At 38.3% G+C, this 21,123-nt stretch overlaps 1 protein-coding gene across 2 annotated transcripts in view; it reads left to right on the top strand.

The window, feature by feature from the left end:
* Window positions 1-21,123, top strand: part of CDH6 (cadherin 6) — a 148,205-nt gene that overhangs the window by 69,631 nt on the left and 57,451 nt on the right. For both annotated transcript variants that reach the window (XM_017656048.3, XM_037001668.2), the window contains exon 2: window positions 10,994-11,350. In XM_017656048.3, the coding sequence (XP_017511537.2) occupies window positions 11,123-11,350 (228 nt within the window). In that variant the 5' untranslated portion in view covers window positions 10,994-11,122. The remainder of the gene's footprint in view (window positions 1-10,993; window positions 11,351-21,123) is intronic.

Below are 21,123 nucleotides of genomic sequence, written 5' to 3'. Positions count from 1 at the left end.
AAGTCACTTGCCAACTTCTCAAGACAAATAATGTTGATGCTGGCATACAGACGGGTGAGCTGGCTCGGTGAACAGGGCTGACCTATCCCTGGGTATCAGCACACCAGCACTAATTTCAAACATGAGAAACAAAAGCTCAGAGAGGTGAGTAGCTTGCCCGTGATAATCTGGGAAGAAAGATAGACAGTGAGAACCTACCTCAAAAACGTTTGATGTCATTTTGTTCAGATGTATTCTACATATCCATGCCTTCTCAAACCAAACATTGATGAAAACAAGGTCATCTTCATGAACACTCGTTTCTGAATCGGCAACATGGCGATGTCCTCGTGATGAAAACAAAGGTGAAGCATTCCTATGCTCATCAGTCATCTCACAGTTGACTCAGTCATTTAAGCATTCTTACATTCAGTTGCTCATGCGTTCATCCATCCATCCACCAGCTTCACAAATGTCTATCTAGTGTCACTGTGCTCAGGCACTGTTCTCAGTTTGGGACCACAGAGTATCGCCACTCTCCCAAGGCCAGCCCCTGTTTTGGTCCTCTCTCGTTAGTTCTGCTACCTGCTTTTTGTAGCCACTCTCTCTGCCGCTTTCAGCCACCCCCTCCCACTTATATCAGTATTCCAGCCCCTCCCACTCCTTATGCCTCCCTTGAATTTGCTGGGGATTTCAAAACCTGGTGATAAATTTGTTCAAATTTTGTCTGAAATGAGAGTAAATAAGGCCTAGGTGCTGTTTCCATGAGCAAAATACAAATGAGATTGTAAGCATCATAGTTCAGAAGGAGCCTTAGCAAGGTTTTACCCAAGTTCTGCCAACTGCTTGCTGTGCACCCTTGGTCAGAGGATCGGGTCCCTCTAAGCCCATGCCGCTCATCTCTAAATCAACAAATTATAATAATGATGGTCTCCCTCTCAAGGGATTGTTGTTTAAGACTTACATGTTTATAGATCATTTATCCCATTACCTGACACAGAGTAAAATGTTTGTTTGCTGTTACTATTTAGCATATACACTTTGTGACAATTATTTTTACCTCTTAGAGACCTGTATTATATTTTTAGGGAAGTGAAAACTCAATTTCAAGGTCACAGTTATTTAAGTATTTATCATGGGCAGCAGGCTGGCCTGTGACTCCTCAGGGTGAGTTCAGAGCAAGGAATCTGAAGTCTGATGCAGGGGCTTGGATTGGCTCATTATATACTCGTTGGACAAGTTACACAACCTCTCCAACTTTCAGCCCCTCATCTGCAGAAACTGTAAGAATAGTATCAGCCTCACACGATCATCACGTTTGTGATGTGTTTAGCACATAGTAAGTTCAGGGATAGAACACAGCATATTTGACTAGCATTACTATTTATGAGTCAGACTTCATGCAATTGATAAAAAGCTTAGACATTATATCAGCAAAAATAAATACATTTCCATTCCTCATAACACTTTACACAAGTATGAGCCTTTAAAAATCATCTTGTGATGTACCAGGTTTCACAGTGGCTTAATGGTAAGACAAACCATGTGACTCCTTTTGCAACTTAATAAAGTTAAAACTGTTTTGAACTCCTCACACTCACTAAGGTTCCCTTATCTTCTGCTGGCCCATAGCCCCAGTCAATATTCTCAGGCTGCCCTTTCATACAGCTATTGAAAGAAGAGCAAAACTCATTGAAATAATTCATGCTGACATGCAAGTGGGCTTTGACATCTTGCAGTCTTGTTCAAGCTTCATTGTCCTACATGGCTATTCCCAAAAGAATTACCGTAGCTGCCAGACAGTCTAACGTACAAGCAGGGAGAAATATGAAACCAAGTCTTTCATCTATTTCTGCAACCTAGACATATAGGTTGCTACAGACACATTTAAAATTCATGGTATGAATAGCTAATTAAAGGTATAAGATGCTTTCTCTTCTCCTTTGCTCACATGAGTAAATCTCTTGGGAAAAAAAAAAAACATCCACAAGCCCAGCGCCCTCGGGAGCCAAGCAATATGCACAAAGAAATGAAGCAGCAGGTTCAAGAAAACCACAGTGACAGTGAGAAGGCCAAGGTCAATTGAGCACAAAGTGGCACAGGCATCAATCAGGATCGGTGGGGATGTACCTGCTCTGCTCCAGGAGGCAGCTCCCTCCACTCCAGAAATAAAAATGTCACCAGACCTCTGAGGTTTCAAGTTAATCAGAAATGGGCATGTATTGATCTTTAAGGAGTAGTGACTAATTTCAGTTTCTTAATTGTAAAAGGCAAAACAAGAAATCCACAAGAGGCAAACTGGCCCTAGCAGAGCCAATGTCCATCCTCTGCTGAGAGATTCTTTGACACTTTAGGTAGTTGTGGCCATTTTAATGTTAGTAGCAAAACCTCACATGAACTTATTTATACTTTCTCTCAAAGTCATCCTATGAGGAAGGTACGTTGTTGGGCAGCTGCGTCTGGGGATGCCTCTCCCTGTGCACTAGGTGAAACCTCAACCCGGACAGGCGAGGATTCTTGGCTCTGGTGGAGAAGGAATTCTCAACCAGGTCTGATGAACGTAGGTAAGGAAGGATTTTATTAAAGCGAGAATAGAAGAGAATGTCAGCATGTGTGCAGGCAGTAGAGAACAAGGAAGAACACAGGCAGAAAAGGGAAGCTAACTCAACTCCTGCTCAGTGTAGGGTGAACCCCTTGCCAACTCCTGAAGCCAGAATCACCTGGCATCCAGTGTCTACTTGAATCTGCATGGCATGAGAACTAAGTCCCTACCACCCCTGGATTTGGGGGAGTTGTGGAGCACTGGATGGAGTGAGATTATGTTCTGAGAACTTTTCAAAGGCAAAGAGAGGAGATATTCCAGCAGCCCACTAAGAGCATGATCATACATCTGCAGTCCTGTCCAGATCACCCAGGCGATGGGAACTTGCAAGCCCAAGTCAGATATCTCAGCAGCCCCTCCCTACTTACCTGAAGTAGGACAGAGAGTGAAGACTGGTGCTTAAGCCTAGAAAAGTGAATGAAAGAGCAAAATGACAAAGGCATTTACCACCAGAAGTGGAAGTTGGAGAGTTCTTGTCTTTATCATGGAAAAGAGTTCAGAGACAAGTGCAATAGGCTTATGGAACAAGAAATTTTATTTGATATGAGACAGTACACACTCAGATGGGAGTGCAGGCGACCTCAGAGACGAGGTACATGTAAGGATTTAGGGTTTGGGGTTTCATAGGGCCTTTTGGGTAGAGGTCAGCACGAGACATGACTTATACAGGTGATTAATAATTCCTTTGAAGTTTTGTCTTAAGAATAGGGTTATTTAGGTGACTGCATTGGTCCAGATCTCAGCATTCTTTATATAGAGAAGTTCATTTACACTTCAGAAATATATCTCTTGTCCTGGTTACAAAATTACTTAATTGATTAAGGGGCTGGAAGAAGAGGAAGAACAGCATGTAGATTAATTTAAAGAATAAGCAGGGCCTTTTTTACAGGTTAAGTAGATTTTACAATGACATAACCCTTATCCCATTTCCCTGCCCTATCTCAGAACTAATAATTTCATTACATTTCATATATAAAGAAATTTGAGACTCACATTTGTTCCCCACTTGCCCAGCCAGTTTTGAGCAAGGCTGAGCTTCAAACCCCAACATGTGGCGTGCTGGAGCCTGTTCTTAACCATATTATGATAATCCTCTCATGATAAAATAGTTTGTACTTTTCCCCCATATGGAAAAAGAACTTCACCATTATCCTCTAGTTCAAGTTTGTGTTTTTTTTGTCCCAAGTGATTATTCAAATCAACAAATATTCCTTGAGCCTCAACTACATATAATAACATTTTATGTGCTGTAACACATTTGATTTTATCTTCATTAATTCAATGTGTGGAATATAATTTTAGAATGAGGGTAATACTGTTGAAATAGCTTCATCTGGAAATACATCAGTTTGCAAACAGATTGGCGTATTATCCACAAATATAAACATTTAAAAAAAAAAGCCAGGCATCATTTGATGGCTGTTGCCATAATGATTCATTGGCACAAGAGAAATGCTACATGATGAGAGATGCCAAAGCTGTTTGACACATTTCATTGGAGTTCATTACACACACGAAACAAAACCAATTTTACTCAACAGTGACTTTGACATTTACAGAAAAATGAAATGGCGGTTTAGAAATGAAGACTTCATGTGAAATCTCTACCAAAAACTTTAAATTGGTTCTATTCTTATGTCACCACATCTAGAAGATCAGCCATTTCTATAGACTTATTTTTATTCACAGCAGGTGGCAACCTATTCAATACAAAAGTTTCTTGGGTGATCAGAAAATTAATCTTGAACAAAGTCAATTGGCTATACAATTCTTCTCAGAATACAGAGCATATGTGTATTTTCAAAGATCTTCTTGCAGGAAGACATGTATGCCTTTGGCTTCACTCTGTTTAATTCATTCTGATTTCACAGTTCTGTTTCTTTAATTTGCTAGGTTTTAATGGAGTAAATACCATCCTAGCCCCATCACACCCAGACAGGGTGGGACAAGAGAGATTTCAGGCTCAGAGTTGGAATCCCAAAGGGTCTGGAGAAATGTTAAATAGTTGTAAATAACCAGCTGTTTTTTACTTCATTAATGATGTAGTGTGAGAAAATGTACCAAAAATGAATAAGGGATTTATGATACATATGCTAAAAGCATTGCTAACGCATTATGCCAATGAGTTAGGATGACTTATGCATAGACAATATTTGCAGAAATGTTTTCTGTGAGCAGCAGCATGCAAAATACTATGCAACAGTACTTATATGCAACACTGTTTATTTGAAGAAACAGTTTCATAACAGATTTTAAAATATTCTCACTATGGTAAATGGTTAAAGTATGTTAATAATGTTGCTTTACTGAATTTTTACTGTGCTTTCAAGGCCAAAGTTAAGGCTCTGTATACCAAAGAATGAATGTGCTTGGCTTAATTTGCAAGCCTAAATAGCATTATAGTAATATTGCACTGATTAGAATTAATCAAGAGCACCAGAACATACGCTGTCTGCATTCTAAAACTTTAAAGTAATTATATTGCTTTTAAATCTAATATTTAATTATTTATTTGTCTGTAAATAATATAATGAAATCAGTATCTCAAAACCAGATAATATAGTTGAGTCATTCAGACTGTTATCAAACATAAGTCACTGGAGAAGCAGTTCAATCAACAGAGAAGTTTTCTAATTAGCATATTAATTATTTGCAAATAAAAGGTGATTCCAAAGTACTCTAGGGAACTTGAAGACACAGTAGTTTGCCTTCTCATTCTATATATCCCTATGAGATACTTTTACATTAATAATTTCCAATAATCTATAGGAAAAGGTTTTGCTAATCAAAAAAAAAGCTTCAGCCCAACTTCTGCATTAATTATCACCTATACTAAATTGGTAGAACCTGAATTAATGAGGCCCAGACTCCTCCTAAATGGCATGCATTAAATAAAAGCTGGACTTGACTATATACTCTTGTGAAGATTGAAGTATGTATGCATACTGGCTGCAGGCAACTAAATTTCAAAGTATACCATTATCAAAGCTACATGGACCTTGCTGCACAATCCATAAACATCTTAATTATCACCTACACGTCACTAAAAAAAAGGCTTCAACAAAGATTTGAACTCTTTTTCTGGATCAACTGCTTAGCATATCAAATTTCAGACCATGTAAATGATTGCTTATAAGAAATAGAAGATCCCCCACCTCCCCAAAAAAACCCAGATCCCAGCAAAAAGAAAATAAAAAATAGAGACATTGTCTATTAATCTTTTAAGTCCATTGCTAAGCTGTCATTAAGCTGTAATTAGGCAGTTCTAATTTTACTTTTACAGAGTTTTTTGATATTTCTAATTGATTTGCTCTTAATGCCATGAGGCGAGGGGGGGGGGGGAAAGTTCACTATCTACTTTCTTTTGCATTTTTCCCTTTCTGCTATTGAATCATCTGGTTCTTTCTTTCTTTCTTTCTTTTTAATTTTGGTATCATTAATGTACAATCACATGAGTAACATTATGGGTACTAGATTCCCCCATTATCAAGTCCCCACCACATACCCCATCACAGTCACTGTCCATCAGCCTAGTAAGATGCTATAGAGTCACTACTAGTCTTCTCTGTATATACTGCCTTCCTCGTGCCGCCCCCCACATTGTGTGTGCTAATCATAATGCCCCGTTTTCCCCCTTAGCCCTCCTTCTGGTTCTTTCTTAATTGAAAAACCATACCTAATTTAAAATTCATGTATGTATGTCCTTACTTCATTGTCCTTTTGGTTTACTTTCTGACATCTAGAAAAAGAGTCGGCACATCTGACTACTGCCTGCCCTGTGGTTCTCCTGCACTTTGACTGCTCAGAAGTCTGCAGCCTTCCCACGTTTCTCAGAGTTGTGCTACACTGGGTCTTTTCCTTCTTTCCTCAGCACCTTAAGAATCCTGGTGTTTGCATCTAAGGTCGTATTTGGTGGATGTGTCTTCTTTTTTCTTTTTTCATGTTTTTAGATTAAGTAGAACCTAAAATATATGTATATTATTCTTTTTAACTACCTCGAATGCTTATCCAATATAACATTAAAATAATATCGCATGTTGATTACAAGAAGACTTGTTTGTCTTTTTTTTGTAAGGACAAAATTACTATGCTTAAGTTACTTCTGATTTTTTTTCACCTAAATTATGTAGAGATGACTTTCAAAACCTTAATGTAACAAAAATGGCAAGGGAAAAAAGTACACATTGATTTTAAGAATGAGTGATTCCTCCAGTAATTCCTTTTCCCTATATCCTTATTCTTCATGTAAGCACTGCCTTACAAGGAAAGCTTCTGCCTTCTCTCCTTGCACACTATTACAGCGAAATTCTGAACTGAATCCACACAAAGAAAAACAATTAGCAAATGGACTAACTCTGACTTTTAAAGCGCTTCTATTCTTTAATTTTAAAAGAATTTGACTTCCTTGGAAATGCTTCTAGAAAAAGTAAGAAGTCTATAAGCCTAAGGGGGAACTACACTATTTTTTACAGACTTTTGCAGTGTGTTATAGATGGATTCTATACATAAAATGCAAATAATAGTTATGATAACAATAGTAATACTAAGAATAATAGCTAATCATTGTTGATACTTTTCTAAGTGCCAGACACCTTTCTAAGTGCTTTGCATGCAATGACTTGTTTAATTCTTACAACACCCTATGAGGTAGTTACTCAATTATCCACATTTATAGAAGAAGAAACTAATGTACAGTGAGATTAAGCATTCCCAAGTTCATAGCAACTAATGGGCAGAGTCTGGACATAAACCCAGGCAGTCTGGCTCCAGAATTGATCATCTTAACCACTGCGCAGTCCTGTCCACTAGGAATTATTAAATGAGAATGGCTAAGTTATATATTCAACAGTTCAGAGTTTGTTGGGGTTATTTAATAGTTTTTTATGGAATTTCACAGAGAAATCTCTCTCTCTAAAATGCTAACACCAAATGCAAGTGGATCACAGTAATTTTGCACATTGAGTTTTCAACAAGGACACACCCTGCCAAGTTGGTACAGAAAAAGCTGGGTTATAACAAACTAGATGTTCTAGCATACTTGGAAATACTGCTTGAATTTGTATCACTTTAAAAGCTCATTACCAACTAAGCAAAAAAAAAAAAAAAGAAGAGGAAAAGAAAAAGAAATACTTGACATTTTGGTATCTGTGTTATTAAAAAGAACTAATATTTAATATTCAAGTGGCAACAGCTTGTAGAGTTTGCACACAACACCCACAGGGATAGATTTTTCTTTAAAATGGCCTTTAGGAGTCTGCCTTTAAACAGCTGACACTCCCATTCTCTGCATCCCTCTTTCCTGCCAGCTCCTTGGAGCACACACTGAGTGCAGCAGCAGACGTGAAATTCTTCACTGCATGATTTGTCTATGCAAATAATGGAGAATGTGAGAAATTAAGAAAAATGTAATTTCCACTGAATCAACCTCAGTGTAATCTCTACTACTGAAAATGAATAGATGTCTTTAGAGGGCTTTTCTACATATGCTTTCTCAATCCCCTCTATACACTATCCATGAGAAAAGAGAAGAACCGTGTTACCTAATTGATCATCAGTCATTCCACACCTGTACCAAGGCCACATAATGACAAGTATTCTGTTATCTGGCATCTTTCCAGCATGACTAATTGTCATAGTGAGGTAGAAAGGGACCTGGGACAAGCATCTTGATTAATTTATCCTGCCTATAATGAAAACTGCAGGGATATAAATAGTATAGTAAGAATAGGAGGGGTTCCATCTTAAGGCTAAGATTCCATTTTAAAAACCAGGGAGTTAGCAGGTAAGATTCCTAACATATTTTAAGGGATTTAGCCAACAACTAACCCTTTCTTAAGGCAGGAAAGGCAGTCCTAAAGGGTGTGCTTCCACTGCTTGAGGGTAACCACTATCTTGGGGAAGAACAGGATCAATAAACTCCTTGGGTTAACATTTATCTTACAGAATATCTAGAGCACTGACTATGGACAATGACATGTCTCTCACCAGAGACAGACATCATGAGACCACATGTCAAGCCTATACCACCCCGGCCCTTTGCCCCAGTCTTGAAATCCTTACAAGACATGAATCCTTTAAGCACGCCTCCTCTCTGAGGTTGCCCACACCCCCCTTTCTTCAACTGTGTACTTTACCTTAAATAAAGATTTCCTGCTGCTCAGCTTACTTTGTTATGTCTCTGCATTCTTCCAAACCTCTCTAGAGGTTAATAAGAGACCCCTTCCCCCATGGTTAGTGTCTTTGTGACTTTGCTATTTCACTCAATATTCTATTCTTAAGTATAAGTCTTTACTCTGTCCTACTTAAGGTAAGTAGGAAAGGGCTACCAAGAGCTTTGATTTGGGCTTCCAAGTTCCTGTTGCCTGGGTGACCCAGGCAGGACTACCGCTGTAGGATCATGCTCTTTAGCAGCCTGCTGGAAAATCTCCTTTCCTTCGTTTGGGAAGTTCTCAGAACATAATCTCACTCCATCCAGTGGTCTATGGCTCTCCCAAATCCTGGGGTGGGTAGGGGCTTAGTTTCCACACCGTGCAGATTGAGGCAGGCACTGGATGCCAGGTGACCTTGGCTTCAGGAGTGGGCAAGGGATCTGCCCAATGCTGAGTAGGAGTTCATTGAGCTTACCTTTCCCCCTTCTGTTCTCCCTTGCACTCTACTGCTTGCACAGCTGCTGCCATTCATCACACTACTCTTGTTTTAATGAATTCCTCCCATACCTACACTCATCTGACCTGTTTGAAAACTTTCTCCATCAGTCAAGAACCCTCCCCTATCCAAGTTGAGGTTTTACCTAGTGCACAGGTAGAGCCCTCCCCAGATACAGCTGCCTGGCAACAGCAGTACTAATTTACTCTTCTGTGGAATTTTCAACATCCACAGCCTGCTATTAAAAAGATGTATAATACTGGAATAAAGGTTTTAAAATGATGAACACTCTGAAACATTTCACTTACATTCCAACAGAAATCCTTCATTAAGCCATGTTAGGTGGCCATAATCACTCATTTCTGGGGTTTAAAAAAAAAAGTCACAGATACATTTACCGGGTAAAACAAAAGAAGACAAGTAAACATACCTTTTCTGACATAGAGAAAAAATACTGATCAGCTTACCCAAAACTTGTGTCTTACCTGCATTATTTAGCGAATGTAGCAGTTTAATAACTATTAGGATCTGCATTACAAAGCAGTTCATATTTTGGTTAGTATTAGTTAAGAAAATATTTTTCTCATACCAAATAGTATGATGAAGGAGTAATGTGTCAAATTTTTTTTTCCAAGAAACGTGGGAAAAATCAGGATGTAAATATAGGCATGTATCACTTTAATTACATACGATAGTAAATGAAATTGTGACATCTTTGCCAAGTAGTGTAGCCTGAGGATTTTTTAAATGCTTGGTTACATTCTTTGAAAATTAATATTTGTCATAGAAAATTGTTACTCACAAGTATAATAGCTGAGTTTTCTGAAGATCCTGCAGTTGATTGCCCTCAACTGTGATACTGAGGTGTTTGATGTACCTGTGAAAATTACATAGAAACTGTTGGATCAATTTTAATAAATAGGCTTGATTACTCATGATATAAGCAAAATTTTGAGATAAAAGCCCAGGATTTCCTAAAGAAATTTCAAGAGAATTGTTCATTTTATTCCTACATTCTATTAAATACAAACCTTGTAGGTTGTTCATTTACCCATCCTATAGTGTTATTAGGTCCTAGGAGGAAAAAACATTTCCAGGTCAAGTTTGGGAAATACTGGGTTAAAAAATGTAGGCTCATTATCATTGTTACAAAATATTTCACTTCAGAAACTTCAATATGCTAATAGGCTTTCCAAAGAAAATGTGTATGTTCTTTTCCAACCTTATCTGACCCAGAATGGTGTTGCACAGCATTTCTCCTAAGCCAACAGTCTTCGGAACAGGCTCTGTATTGACTTACGCCTGCACCTCACAGTTACTCAATGCATTCTAGTGAAATTTCAACATCACCCTCTTTTAGTTGAATGGAAATTGTGATATTCTTTGCTTCAGACTTGTTCATGGGGATAAATATGCAAATAGAATAAAAAACACAGACTCGTTTCTTCAAACCAGATCTCAGCCCATGTACTCAGAGGAAAGCGTGGTGAAACAACCCACCCTGGCATGTGGACCTATAGCAATGCTATTACTTCAAATAGGACTTTTAAGTGCTAGAAAAGGAGAAAAGAAAACAGCAGCTTCCTACTAGGCACACTCCTTCTGCTTAGCATATATGAAAACCATTTTCCTCATTTCAAAATTGATAGCCAGCCTACCCTTGCTGTTGTGCTATTCAAATGTCTGTCCTCTTTTTCCAGAGCTTATTTGCTCTAACTCTGAATTTTAAGCATCTCTAAAACTGCTTGATGTTATTATTCCTTCCAGATATCCTCCGAGAGCCAAGCAAAGAACAGTAAGGAAGGAAGAAGGTATGAGGCTGGCTACAGTGCAGTGAGAAAAGGCACTTCGCGGAGAGGGGCACCCACTCCCCAGAGACAGGACTGTGGCATCAGAATGAGAACTTACCGGTACTTCTTGCTGCTCCTTTGGGTTGGTCAGCCCTACCCAACTCTCTCTACTCCGTTATCTAAGAGGACTAGTGGTTTCCCTGCAAAGAAAAGGGTCCTGGAGCTCTCTGGAAGCAGCAAAAATGAGCTGAGCCGTTCGAAAAGGAGCTGGATGTGGAATCAGTTCTTTCTCCTGGAGGAATATACGGGATCCGATTATCAGTATGTGGGCAAGGTAGGATTCCGCTGGGCACTTTGACATTCTAGTTTTAAAAGCCTGAAGAAGTTACTTCTGATAAATAGATGGGGAGGATGTGAACTATTCCCCCAAAACAGTAAGATTGTTGCTTATCCGGTAAGACTTTTTTTTTCACGTGAGTAGTTTCGTGAAGAAGACTAGCAAGAAGCGAGGAGTGTTAGCACTGCAACCAAGGAAAAGGTGCTCCACCTGAAAATGAAACACCCACAACCATCCACACAGGATTATCATAAATCCTTTAATTTTTACTGTAGCTTGAAAAATGTTGTCCAGCTGTTCTATAAAGTAGGATGTATTCAAAGTAGGAATAGAGCAATTAAGCTGTAAGGAAAGCAAGGTTCCTTTTTCTCACTCTGAAAGCAAACATCCTGAGTTTTAGTCCTTTGGCCAGGTTCCGATTAAACTATTTCTAAATTCTGCTACCTACAGTGCCATCCATTCTCTGATCAAATGGAGCTCTTTGTCCTCAGAACACGCTGCTGCCTTAGAGCTGGCTGTCACTATCGCGCCCGCTGCTTCTGTTTTGTCTTGTCTCAAATAATGGGCAAAAGTCGGGCATTTCAAAGGTTTGTGATTTAACTGTGCAAGGTTCATGACCGAGAAAAATGGCATGTAAAGGCACTGTTTCCAAACATCATCTGACCGTTTTCCTGACTCCAGAAGGTGGAATGAGGAGGCATCACTTACCACAGCCCTTACAGATTACTGGAGCTGAGTCAGGGAAGCCACTTGGCTAGGCTGTCATCGTGAGGTTCACTGAAATTTTATCATCAACTATATTCCTGTTGCAGGATATCTGCATACTGCAAAAATAGATAGATATACAAAAGCAGGGTTACAGGTTTGCACTTTGTAGGTTCTGTGTTTCATTATATGGTATTGATAAGAAAAACAATTAGCACATGTCCTTTACATAAACTAATGAGGAATTAACATAATAGACACAATAAAATGTCTTTGTTCATGATTAGAGCTACCATTTAAAAATATCTATATTGGGATATCAAACCAGTAGCATAAATTTTGCAGATTCCAAGGGCTGCATGTTTCATCCTTCAATGTTATAAAATATTCCTCAATAACTTGTAAAGTATTTACTACTATACAAATGAAGGAAAGCTATGCACAGCTTGGGCTGAGGTAACCAGGCATTGTTCCAATGATGTGAATTATTAATATGGAATAAAGTAGGAGAGGAAGTATTCAGTGAAGGAGTGAGCATCGACACAGATCCTCAAGGGGCTAGCCTTGTATTTGCTGTGGAATTTACATGCTGTGTGACTGCTGAGAAAGACAGTCCATTTACTTGGACTCTACTTTGTTTCCTCTGTGAAATTTGAATAGCACTACTTTAATAGGGTAATGTTTGTTAAAAAATAATAACAATAATCTAATCATCTTTAAAGCACTTGTTGCAATACAAATAACATTACTGCCATAAAAGATTGAGTTTTTAATGCTTTGTCTAAATCATTGATCCTCCCTTTTATTTTTCTGCTTGTTCTTCTCAAATCATGGTGCCATATATATATTTTTTTATTTTGGTATCATTAATCTACAATTACATGAGTAATGTTATGTTTACTAGACTCCCCCCATCATCAAGTCCCCCCCACATACCCATTACAGTCACTGTTCATCAGCACAGTAAGATGCTATAGAGTCACTACTATCTTCTCTGTGTTGTACAGCCCTCCCTTTGACCCCACCTACATTATGTCTGCTAATTGTAGTGCCCCTTTTTTTCCCCCTTATCCATCCCTTCCCATCCATCCTCCCCAGTCCCTTTCCCTTTGGTAACTGTTAGTCCATTCTTGGGTTCTGCGAGTCTGCTGCTGTTTTGCTCCTTCAGTTTTATTCTTTGTTCTTATACTCCACAGATGAGTGAAATCATTTGATACTTGTCTTTTTCTGCCTGGCTTATTTCATTGAGCATAATACTCTCTAGCTCCATCCATGTTATTGCAAATGGTAGGATTTGTTTTCTTCTTATGGCTGAATAATATTCCACTGTGTATATGTACCCCATCTTCTTTATCCATTCATCTACTGATGGACACTTAGGTTGCTTCCATTTCTTGGCTATTGTAAATAGTGCTGCAATAAACATATGGGGGCATATGTCTTTTTTCAAACTAGATGGTGCCACATATTTTTAAAGAAAGGCCAGGATGTTTCAGGATACTAAAAGTGGCAACAAAGAACATGGCATAGAAATGTGAAGTGGCATAGCACTGCCACCAATTGCCAGCTTTGTGGCCCAGGGCAGGTTATCACTCTTTCTGGGCTTTAGTTTCTTCATCTAGAAAATGAATCTAACAGTGCCTGCCGCACGGAGTCCACAGTGTAGTTTAAGTAAGACAAGAACTAAGAGGTGGCACATAGTAGGTGCATTAAAAAAATTATTGGTGAAAAATCCTTGTGTACATTCTACTAAGTCTACCTGTAATGCACTGCAGTGGAATATTGACTTTTTTATATCATTGCAGAAGTCAAATGTAATTAACAGATCTCTCAGTGGGTGGAAAATGTAGAGAATAGCGGCAAAATTGTTTCACCAACACACCTTCAATTTGGAGAATTGAATACAATTCATTTTTATTGGCAGCTAAATAAATTTCACTACCTCACTATCATGTGGCTTGCCCCACCTCCTTGAAGTTGTAACACAGAAGAGCTTATCTGCTGGGGAAAAAATGTCAAGGACAATAATTGAAATTGTCATACTTGCCAGCATTGCTACACCAGATATGTGTAAGAAGGGTTCTTTCACTATTCATAAGGCATTTTCTCAAATCTATCTTTGGAGTTATGTTTTACCAATAGACGAAAGGATTAAACTATAATGTATTTTTTACCAATATTAAAAATAGACCAGAAAAACAAGTTTGTTCCTCATGCAGTGACAAGTTGGTCCCCTTTTAATAGATTTGGAGTAAAACAGATACCTGATGGGATGATTCAAGTCCACAGATGCAGAAACTTTTGAAAAGAAAAATGTTAGACTAAAACAGGGGTTCCAAAGCTTTCTTGGTTCACCATGCCTTTAATGTCTCAACACTTTTTTTTTTCACAATGCCCTTAGACCAAAAGAAACAGGTCCTAACAACTTAAAAAGTACTTATGTTCTTACATATAAATAACTTTTTGAAAAAAAATAGACACAAATTAACAGAAAAAGAATAATGTTTTATTTCACTCTTAAATAACCACAATTATTTATGATGATTATGATTACTGAAGGAATGTGGACACCTACTGTGTACTGAACAACTTCTCAGAGTGGACACCATCTCCTTATTTCCTTTCCACATTGATTTTTTTTGGCACCAAACTTGCTTTTTATCACAAGTATTTTGGAAAATCCAGCTTCATAAGCATATGACATCATCAAAAGGAATGTAGCACCATCTACTACTGAAACTGAACTACCCTGAGCTAGTAATTCAAGGGGTATGTGATAGAGCTCAAGTGTTATTGTATTTCCCTGCTTTACCTCAGGGCGCCTCAGTATGCACTTTCGGGACCATAAGATGGTAGTCAGGTTGCTATTCAAAGGTGTATAAAGGCTAATAAAACCTTAAATTGTGCTATTAGCCCTACTCAATAATAGATACTTTGACCCTATCCTTGGGTCCCAAAACTGAAAAGATTGATCTGTACATGTAATGCATAAAAGCATTAATTGGGGAAAACTAACGTGGTTGAGCAAATAGCACTTAAGTAGAAGTAAGAAGTTTTCACATTACAAGCATGTTATAATGGTTATAACTGGTTCCAGTTACCTTGGAGTAAGTCTATAAGGATGACAGTGATAAAGATGGAGTCAGGAAAATGTGGGAATGGGTATGGGAGCAGAGGGCTTTCAACTATAGAAGGAGAAAAAAAAAAGGGAGGGTCCCATAACATCTGAGAAGCAGTAAAAGACAGGCATGAGAGGCCAGAATGACAGTGGAGTGAGTAGAGATCATACTTAAAACCTGAAGCTAGGGATAAAATTCCATTATAGGATTAAAGAGGGTGGCATGAGAGGTGAGACAGAGACCTCCTCCTAGAACCACATATAATATAAAAATATAATTTAATACAACTAATCCTGAAAGACCAACAAGAAAGAAGGCTGCACCAGAATGCATACACCTGGAGAAAACAGCAGACCTCAAGGAACAGGGTAACATACCAAAGCTATGACCCAGTGGGACCCAAGCCCTTCCCCCATCCCAGCTCACAGGTGGGAGGAAGCGAAACAGAGCAGGGAGAGAGTGGAGGCCTGGGAATGCTGAACACCTAGTCCTGGAGATCTGCTCTGGGAGCACGAACCTACATTGCATGGTGCTCTGGTGATTTAATGCTGTTGGAAAGCTAAAACAGGTGGAATACCTGGAGAGACGGAGATTCCAGCTGCTTGTGGAAAACAGGGATTCATATCCAGCTGATCTGGGTGGGCAGCCTGAGAGACTTCCTAAAAGCGAGAGGGCTGCTAAAGGGGCAAGGATTGCACAGAGCTTACTGCTCATGAGAAAGGAAACATAGACAAAATTGTCCAGTGCACTCTGCCCAGCAGGTTGGGAGCTTAAATGATCTTCATGTACTCCATTCCCCTGGCTGGCTACGCAGCTCACACCCCACCATGATACTCAGCCTGCTGTGTCCTCCTCCTGGCTAGACTGCACCTGGCTCAGGCTAGGAAATCAGCAACCTCTGCCCTGGTGTCAGGCCAGCCAGAGGGAAGCCCTGCCTATGGCAGCTACAAACACAAAGCATAGAGGCTTACACCTGTGTGTTTGGCTCACTGGTCTAGCAGTGGAAACAGGCATAGCAGCTGGGAATCAGGAAACAGCGCTTTCCACCCCCCAAGCACCAACACCACTCCCCTGTGACCCCCAACACTGCTCCATGGGCTGAGCAGCTCCAAAGAGTAGAGCTTCTGGGAACTAGATGACACCACAGACAAATTATGAAAAATCAAAGGAACCTAGTTAAAAGCAATATTATGAATATACCTGAGAAAGATTCAAATGAAATCGACATCATGAATCTTCCTGAAAGAGATTTCAAAATAAAAATCATTAACATGCTCATGGAGGTACAGAAAAATATTCAAGAACTCAGGAATGAATTTAGGACAGAGATCCAATCATTGAAGAACACAATGGAGAGTACTAAAAGCAGATTAGACACAGTGGAGGAGACGATAAATGAAATAGAAATTATGAAGAGGAAGACAAAGAAGCTGAGGCACAGAGAGAAAAAAGGATCTCTAAGAATGAAAGAATACTGAGAGAACTGTGTGACCAATCCAAACAGAAAAATATTCATATTAGAGGGGCACCAGAAGAAGAAGAAGAAGAGAAAAAAAGAGATAAAAAGTGTCTTTGAGGAAGTAATTGCAGAAAATGTCTCCAATCTGGGGAAGGAGATAGTCTCTCACTCCATGGAGGTACACAGATCTCCCAACACAAAGGACACAAGAAAGACAACACCAAAACATATAATAATTAAAATGGCAAAGATGAAGGATAAGGACAGATAATTAAAAGCAGCCAGAGAGAGAAATAAGATCACATACAAAGGAAAACCCATCAGGCTATCATCACACTCCTCAGCAGAAACCTTACAGGCCAGAAGGGAGTGGCATGACATATTTACTGCAATGAAGCAGAAGAGCCTTGAACCAAGAATATTTTATCCAGTGAGATTATCATTCAAATTTGTGAAAGAGGGATTAAACAATTTCCAGGAAAGCAAAAGCTGGGAGATTTAGCTCCCACAAACCATATCTACAATGTATTTTAGAGGGACTGCTATAGACGGAAGTGTTCCTAAGGTTAAATAGCTGTCACCAGAGGTAATACAAAGGGACAAACAAAGAGTACAGAATATGATACCCTATATATAAAGAATGGAGGAGGAAGAAAGGGAGGGGAAAAAAAGACAAGAACCTTTAGATTGTGATTGTAATAGCATACTAAGTGAGCTAAGTTAGACTCTTAGAGGATAAAGAAGTTACCCTGAACCTTTGGTAACCAAAAATCTAAAGCCTGCAATGGCAATAAGTACATACCTATCGATAATCACCCTAAATGTAAATGATCTGAATGCACCAATCAAAAGACATAGAGTCAATGAATGGATAAAAAAAAAGGTCCCAACTGTATGTGGCCTACAAGAGACTCACTTCAAACCCAAAGACATACACAGACTAAAAGTGAAGGGATGGAAAACATATTTAATGCAACTAATAGGGAGAGAAAAGCAGGTGTTGCAGTACTTGTATCAGATAAAATAGACTACAAAACAAAGAAAGTCACAAGAGACAAAGAAGGACATTACATAATGATAAAGGGGTTAATCCAACAAGAGTATATAACCATTAAAAATATCTGTGCAACCAACACAGGAGCACCTACATATATGAAACAAATACTAAGATAATTAAAAGGGGAAATAGAATGGAATGCATTGATTCTAGGAGACTTCAACACTCCATTCACTCTGAAGGACAGATCAACCTGACAGAAAATAAGTAAGTACACAGAGGCACTGAACAACACATTAGAACAGATGGAGTTAACAGGCATCTACAGAACTCTCCACCCAAAAGAAGCAGGATACATATTCTTTTCAAGTGCACACAGAACATTTTCCAGAATAGACCATATACTAAGCCACAAAAAGAGCTGCAGTAAATTCAAAAAGATTGTAAATGTACCAACCAACTTCTCAGATCATAAGGGTATAAAACTAGAAATCAATTGTACAAAGAAAACAAAAAGGCTCACAAATACATGGAGGCTTCACAACATGCTCCTAAATAATCAGTGAATCAATGACCAAAGTAAAGCAGAAATAGAGCTATATATGGAGACAAGTGAAAACAGCAGCACAATGTCTCAACTCCCATGGGACACAGTGAAGGCACTTCTAAGAGGGAAGTGTATTGCAACCCAGGCCTATTTAAAGAAGGAAGAACAATCCCAAATGAATAGTTTAAATAAAAAATTATTTAAAGTGGAAAAAGAAAAAATGAAGCCCCCAAGTCAGCAGAAGGAGGGACATAATAAAGATCAGAGAAGAAATAAATAAAATTGAGAAGACTAAAACAATAGAAAAAATTAATAAAACCAAGAGCTGCTTCTTTGACAAAATAAACAAAATAGATAAATCCCTTGCCAGACATATTAAGAAAAAAAGAGAATCTACATACATCAACAGAATCAGAAATGAGAAAGGAAAAATCATGATGGACACCACAGAAATACAAAGAATTATTAGAGAATACTATGAAAATCTATATGCTAACAAACTGGATAACCAAGAAGAAATGGACAACTTTCCAGAAAAATACAACCTTCCAAGACTAACCCAGGAAGAAAGAGAGAATCTAAACAGATCAATTACCAGGAGTGAAATTGAATCAGTAATCAAAAAACTACCCAAGAAAAAAATCCTGAACCAGATGGACTCACTGCTGAATTTTATCAGACATTTAGAGAAGACATAATACCCATTTCCTTAAGGTTTTAAAAAAATAGAAGAGGAGGGAATGCTTCCAAGCTCATTCTATGAAGCCAGCATCACTCTAATACCAAAACTAGGTAAAGACACCACAAAAAAAGAAAACTACAGACCAATATCCCTGATGAACATAGATGCAAAAATGCTCACCAAAATATCAGCAAGCTGAATACAAAAATACATCAAAAGGATCATATAACAATGTCAAGTGGGATTCATCACAGGGATGCAAGGATGGTACAATATTCAAAAATCCATCAACATCATCCACCACATCAAAAAAAAGGACAAAAACCACATGATCCTTTCCATAGATGCTGAAGAAGCATTCGACAAATTTCAACATCTATTCATGACAAAAACTCTCAACAAAATAGGTATAGAGGGCAAGTACCTCAACATAATAAAGGCTATATATGACAGAGCCACAACCAACATCATATGTAACAGTAAGAAGTTGAAAGCTTTTCCTCTAAGATCAGGAACAAGACAAGGATGCCCCTTCTCCCTGCTTTTATTTAACATAGTACTGGAGATCCTAGCTACGTCAAACAGACAATACAAAGAAATAAAAAAGCATCCAGATTGGTAAGGAAGAAGTCAAACTGTCACTGTTTGAAGATGACATGATATTGTACATTAAAAAAACCTAAAGAATCCACTACAAAACTACTAGAACTAATATCTGAATTCAGCAAAGTTGCAGGATACAAAAAATTAATACACAGAAATCTGTTGTATTCCTATACACTAATGATGAAATAGCAGAAAGAGAAATCAGGGAAACAATTCCATTCACAATTGCATCAAAAAGAATAAAATACCTAAGAATAAACCTAAACAAGGAAGTGAAAGATGTATACTCTGAAAACTACAAGACACTCCTAAGAGAAATTAAAGTGGACACTAATAAATGGAAATTCATCCCATGTTCTTGGGTAGGAAGAATTGATATTGTTAAAATGGCTATCCTGCCTAAAGAAATCTACAGATTCAATGCAATCCTATCAAAATACCAACAGCATTCTTCAATGAACTGGAATAAATAATTCTAAAATTCATATGGACCACAAAAGACCCCGAATAGCCAAAGCAATCCTGAGAAGGAAAAATAAAGCAGGGGGGAATCTTGCTTCCCAACTTCAAGCTCTACTACAAAGTCACAGTAATCAAGACAATTTGGTAGAGGCACAAATAACAGACCTATAGACCAGTGGAACAGAACAGAAAGTCCAGATATCAACCCAAGCATATATGGTCAATTAATATACAATAAAGGAGCCATGGATATACAATGGGGAAATGACAGCCTCTTCAACAGCTGGTGTTGGCAAAACTGGACAGCTACATGTAAGAGAATTAAACTGGATTACTGTCTAACTCCATAAACAAAAGTAAACTCAAAATGGATCAAAGACCTGAACGTATGGCATGAAAGCATAAAACTCTTAGAAGAAAATACAGGCAAAACTATCTTGGATATAAACCTGAGCAACTTCTTCATGAACATATCTCCACAGGCAAGGAAAACAAAAACAAAAACAAAAATGAACAAGTGGGACTATATCAAACTAAAAAGCTTCTGTACAGCAAAGGACACCATCAGTTGAACAAAAAGACATTCTACAGTATGGGAGAATATATTCATAAATGACAGATCAGATAAGGGGTTGACATCCAAAATATACCAAGAGCCAATGCACCTCAACAAACAAAAGGCAAGTAACCCAATTAAAAAATGGGCAGAGGAACTGAACAGATACTTCTCCAAAGAAGAAATTCAGATGGCCAACAGGCACATGAAGAGATGCTCCACATTGATAATCATCAGAGAAATGCAAAATAAAACCACAATGAGATATCACCTCACACCAGTTAGAATGGCCAACATCCAAAAGACAAACAACAACAAATGTTGGCGAGGCTGTGGAGAAAGGGGAGCCCTCCTACACTGCTAGTGGGAATGTAAATTAGTTCAACCATTGTGGAAAGCAATGTGGAGGTTCCTCAAAAAATTAAAAATAGAAATACTATTTTTCCCAGGAGTCCCACTCCTTGGACTTTACCCAAAGAATACAACTTCTCTGATTCAAAAAGACATATGCACCCCTATGTTTATCACAGCACTATTTACAATAGCCAAGATACAGAAGCAACCTAACTGTCCATCAGTAGATGAATGGATAAAGAACAGGTGGTACATATACACAATGGAATATTATTCAGCCATA

This window comes from Manis javanica, chromosome 1 (genome assembly GCF_040802235.1).
Source record: "Manis javanica isolate MJ-LG chromosome 1, MJ_LKY, whole genome shotgun sequence".
Lineage (NCBI taxonomy): Eukaryota > Metazoa > Chordata > Mammalia > Pholidota > Manidae > Manis > Manis javanica.
The sequence above is the reverse complement of the archived record's forward strand: the minus strand, read 5'-3'. Positions and strand labels throughout refer to the sequence as shown.